This window comes from Egretta garzetta, unplaced genomic scaffold, assembly GCF_000687185.1.
Source record: "Egretta garzetta isolate BGI_Z169 unplaced genomic scaffold, ASM68718v1 scaffold322, whole genome shotgun sequence".
Classification (NCBI taxonomy): Eukaryota; Metazoa; Chordata; class Aves; order Pelecaniformes; family Ardeidae; genus Egretta; species Egretta garzetta.
The window spans coordinates 123,285-128,211 of NW_009259044.1; the positions used below are offsets into that span (position 1 = coordinate 123,285).

Below are 4,927 nucleotides of genomic sequence, written 5' to 3' on the forward strand. Positions count from 1 at the left end.
TGGTGGCAAAGCCCCTTTCCCACAGCCAGGATGGACGGCACGGAGATTTGCTGACATCGGTTACCTCCCCGCAGCTGTAAACCCCCCTTTTATAAGGGAAAAAAAAAAAAAAAAATAGTGCAGCAACATGCTCTTCCCAGCCACGCGAACACATTGCCCTCCCTGGGGTGGGGACCGTCCCTTTGGGGCATCGCAAGGAGGACGCCCGAGAGCAGGGAGGGTGAGACCCATCTCCCCTGCGGTGGCTGGGCATCCTCCTTGGGATGAGCCGTGATACAGCCAGGCATCTCCGCCGTGATACAGCCAGGCATCTCCGCCGTGAACCGTGCTGGCCGGTGGCGCCGGAGCCCTGCCTGTGTTTTGGGTGAGCAGCTGAGCGCGGTGGATGCCTTTGAAAGGCCCCGGTCACGAGCTCGGCTATCTTTAGCCCAAGGTATTTATGTTACAAGGCAGCAGCGTGGCGGCCCGGGCAGCGCAGCAAAGGCATCAAAGGGTGGTGGAAGCAGGAGGGGGCTGCACCGGGACACAGCGCAGAGGAGCATTGGGTGCTGCTCCCCCCGCCGAGAGCCGCTGAGTGACGATGACCCCAGAGGAGGAAGGCTCCCGGGCAGGGCCCCCAGAGCGGGTGCGTATCTGGGTGGAGGAGCAGTCGTTCTGGGTGGAGAAGACCTTGCTGGTGGAGAGCAGTGAGTACTTCCGTGCCCTCTTCCGCTCGGGCATGAAGGAGAGCACGCAGGAGGAGATTGGGCTGGGGGAGCTGAGCGCAGCCGGGTTCCTCGCCATGCTGCGGGTGCTGGCGGGGGAGAGGCCCATCCTCAGCAGCGAGGAGACCTTCCAGGCGGTTGAGTGTGCTGCCTTCCTGCAGGTCAAGCCCTTGGCCAAGTACCTGATCCACTCCATCAACTCCGACAACTGCATCCTGCTGTACCAAGCCGCCGCCATATTTGGTCTCCTGGACCTCTTCCACTGCGCCGCGCTCTACATCAGGGACAGCTATGCCGAGCTGGAGGAGTACCTGGACTGCCTCTCTGCCGACCTGCTGGCCTACGTGGAGACCCTCCTGCCCAGCACCTTTGTGGCAGTAGGAGCCCATACACCCACCTTCGAGTTCCTGGAGGACCTCTCCAGGACCATCTGCTACCTGGACGAGGAGACCAACACATGGAGGACTCTCTCCTGCCTGCCGCTGAGCGCCAGCACGTTCCTAGCTGGCATGGCGACCATGGATAATAAGATCTACATCGTGGGTGGTGTCTATGGGGCCAGCAAGCAGGTGGTGGAGAGCAGCTTCTGCTACGATGCTGATGCCAACTCCTGGAGCGAGTTCCCCAGCCCACATCAGCTGCGCTATGACGTCAGGCTGGTGGGCCACGAGGGCTACCTCTACGCCATCGGTGGGGAGTATGAGAAGATCTCCCTGAAGTCTGTGGAGAGGTACGATGTGGCCTCCAGCACCTGGACGTTCGTCTCCGACCTGCCACAGCCAAGCACGGCAGCACCCTGTGCCCAAGCCATGGGGCAGATCTTTGTTTGCTTGTGGAAGCCACTGGACACTACTGTCATCTACGAGTACGAGACCCAGCAAGACTCATGGCTTCCCGTCACTGAGCTCAAGCGACACCAGAGCTATGGGCACTGCATGGTGGCCCACCGCGACAACCTCTACGTCATGCGCAACGGGCCCTCGGATGACTTCTTGCGTTGTGTCATCGACTGCTTCAACCTGACATCACGGCAGTGGACTGCCCTGCCCGGGCAGTTCCTGAACAGCAAAGGAGCCCTCTTCACTGCCATCATCAGGGGTGACACCGTCTACACTGTCAACAAGATGCTGACGCTCCTCTACTCTGTGGAAGAGGAGACCTGGAGGCTCAAGAAGGAGCGGGCGGGCTTCCCGCGCAGTGGCTCCCTGCAGACCTTCCTCCTGCGGCTGCCGAGACGCGACCACGACATCGCGACATAGGTGGCCCCCCCGTCCCACGTTGAGATGCTCTCCTTGCACGTGGCCTCGGCTCTGCACCCACTGCTCCCCCGGGGCTCCTCTCCTCCTGTGCGGAGCCGTGCTCAGGTCCAGGGCCACGTCACGTTGGACCCTGGGGGTGACACTAGACCCTGCCAGAGGGAAAGGGGCTGCAGGCAGCTGCTGCCTGCTTCTGCCTGCACCGCACAGGCTGTGAGCCAAGTCCTACCAGCCGTGGGCTCACAAGCCAACCGCATGCAGGGCTTCCTGGCTTCTGCAGAGGGCAGATACCAAAGAGATGCAAACACGGGTTTTATTTATTTTGACCGCACTCTGAAGGTGTGCAGCATCCCACCTCCTCTCTGCTCCCATGGAAAATCATTCGTTATATCCTGGAATTAAAAGGAAAGCTAGTGAAAACCCCGGTGTTTTTCATTACTCTTGGGGTTTGGTTTGGTTTTTTTTTTTCCTTGCTCTTCTGAAGGAAAATACCTCCTAACAGGGATCCACGTCAAGGCTTGCTCCTGCCCACTGAATGCTTTTTCAGCTGCGGCTCCGTTTCAGAGCCGTACATGGGAGTGCAGTTCCCACGCAGCCTCGTGCTCCCTGGGGAGGTCTCCATGGCCACTCTGGGCTGCAGCGGGGTCCTGGGAGGAGGAGGAGAGAAGGGAGATGGGGGGGTGAAGGAAAACATCTCCTGGGCATCAGGTGCTTAAGGCACTGAGGGGTTTCGGGGAACCATCCACCCCACCGAGCGCATCAGCCAGCTATCGTCTCCTCCAGGCTCATCTGCCAAGCCCCAGCACAGACCCAACAAGGTGGCAAGTGCTGGTGCTCATCAGAGGCTCATTTGAACCAAGACAGGGTCTTTTTAGGACATGGCAAACCTTGGAAATACAAAAAGGTGCAAAAAGGGAAGGAGAGGAGAGAGCATCACCATCGCATGGCGATGCCAGGCTTGCAGAGGTCTTCTCCATTAGCAGAGCTCTGTTCTGGAAGAGAATCAGAAGAGCCGTTCTCATGAGATACCATCCCCTAGCACCAAAGGTTCTTAGCCCTCAGCACCAGCTCTGGGGACGGCTGGAGAACGTAGACCTCCCTTTTGCGACCGCAGCCTTGCTGGGAGACCTGCGGGGACCAGGGCAGTGGCAAACCCAGACTGCGGCTCAGCTGGTTTCCCATCCGTGAGGCAGGCTTCGGGCTGCCTGTGCCGTCCCAGCCAAGACAGAGCGGAAGAGAATACCAGCTGGGATGCCTCAAATACCTCCACTGCTGACCCTCGCCAAGTTCTCAGCATTTTCAAAACAGTTACCGCCTTTGAGAAAAAAAAAAACAAAACCGAAACCACACAACACAACCACAAACCAAAACAAACAAGAAAACTCCAGCTCGCACCCATGTCCTGATTGAAAACCACTCGAAGCATCTTGTCCCCACTTGCCCTCTGCCACTGGGCCAGGCCACCACCCTGCTGTCACCCCCTGGTTGGGGACTGCAGCTGGTGGAGGTGTGGGTCTGGCGGTGGCATGGGGGAGGCAGGGGACGCTGATGGCCTCCCCCAGCTCTACGGCACGCTGCGGCGTTACCATCCTTGGGTGGACTCCTAGCAGAACACCCATCGAGTCAAATCCCTCTTCCCTTCCTAGAGGAAACCCATTCACATTTCACACGGCCTTCCCCTAACTGAAAGCAGCACATGGAAGCACGCTGCTTTAAAACCATTTTAACAAACAGCTTAAATCCTCCATTAAAATAAAGTGAAAATAATTCTGGTACTAAAACATTTATGGCGGGCTCCTGTGGCTAACCCGGGGCAGCTGAACTTGGAAGGCTCTCCCCTTCCATCCAGCTTGGACACCACCAAGCGATACAACCTTCTCCCCCCCCTGCCTTCATATGCAGGTTTTTTTGACAGTTCAAGGGGGTTTACAAAGATATTTACTGACCAAATGCAAATGTTTTTAAGATTTTAAGTGTAGCACCTGGGGGAAAGAGCAAGTCTTGGCAGGCACTGCTGAGTATGGCATGGATGCTCCCAAGAGAGGAGTAATTCGTTGCATCCATCGATCCAGACCGTGATACAGAAAGCAAGACAAGATAATTTTAGGTGCACGGGGAGGAAAAAAGATGTCGTTCTTATCTCTGCAAGCAGGGAGAAAAAAATGATGAGCCAGGACCAAGCAAACCTCTAATGAGAGCGAGAGGCTGCTCAGCCTTTACACAGTGAGTGGGCACGCCGCCGCAAATGTGCTTCGTTCCACCAGAATTTAGCCCTCGACGTTACGCATTGCTGGCACCAGCACAGCACCGTTATCTTCCCCTTTCAATCTTCACGGTGTTTATCTGCCAAAGATTACAGTTTGAGGCGAAGCAATCTATCTAATCACAGTTTAACCTTTTGCAAGTTTCTTTTTTAAGGTGACATCATCTTGGCAAGGACGAACGTAATGAAAAGCTGTCTGTAGAACGGACTTGCCTTATAAGGGCTGCATCAAAAATAAAAGCTTATATAACCAAGGGAAAGCTAGAGGGAAAACAGGGCTGGGAGCTCCGAGAAGAGCCTGGGAGCTCCCCACAAATACCTCTCTTGGCCATTCACGGTGCCACTTTTTCCTTTTCAGAGCCATTAGAGAAGGTACAAAGCATTCTTGGGTTTGGACGGGTCATGGCCCCCAAAACCTGGGTGCCAGGTTTCCTCGTTTGCATCCAGGCAAGGACGAAGGCAGCCATGGAGGGCTGCACCCTCCTGCTGGTGCTTGGCACCTACTGAGAGATACACAGAGAAGGGACACGGTGTTTTGACTCGACGGCAGTACATTGGGCTGGGAGATCATTTGGAAGGATACAATGGAAAAATGGTACTAATGCAACTAATTTAAGGACTTTTCTCTGCTAGGTTGTGCCAGTTGGCATTTTCACAGGAAAAGACACAAATACATTTCAGAACAACCCCTCCAACCATCTTTA

The 4,927-nt window shown here is 55.8% G+C and overlaps 1 protein-coding gene across 1 annotated transcript; it reads left to right on the plus strand.

Moving 5' to 3' along the window:
* The first annotated feature begins 580 nt into the window (after positions 1–580).
* KBTBD13 (kelch repeat and BTB domain containing 13) lies at positions 581–1,963 on the plus strand. The gene has a single exon (XM_009635036.1). It carries the CDS (start codon positions 581–583, stop codon positions 1,961–1,963), a length of 1,383 nt encoding a protein of 460 aa, XP_009633331.1.
* Positions 1,964–4,927: the final 2,964 nt, after the last annotated feature.

Coding starts and splice junctions, on each gene's coding strand:
- KBTBD13 (XM_009635036.1), top strand. CDS start 581: ATGACCCCAGAGGAGGAAGGCTCCCGGGCAGGGCCCCCAGAGCGGGTG.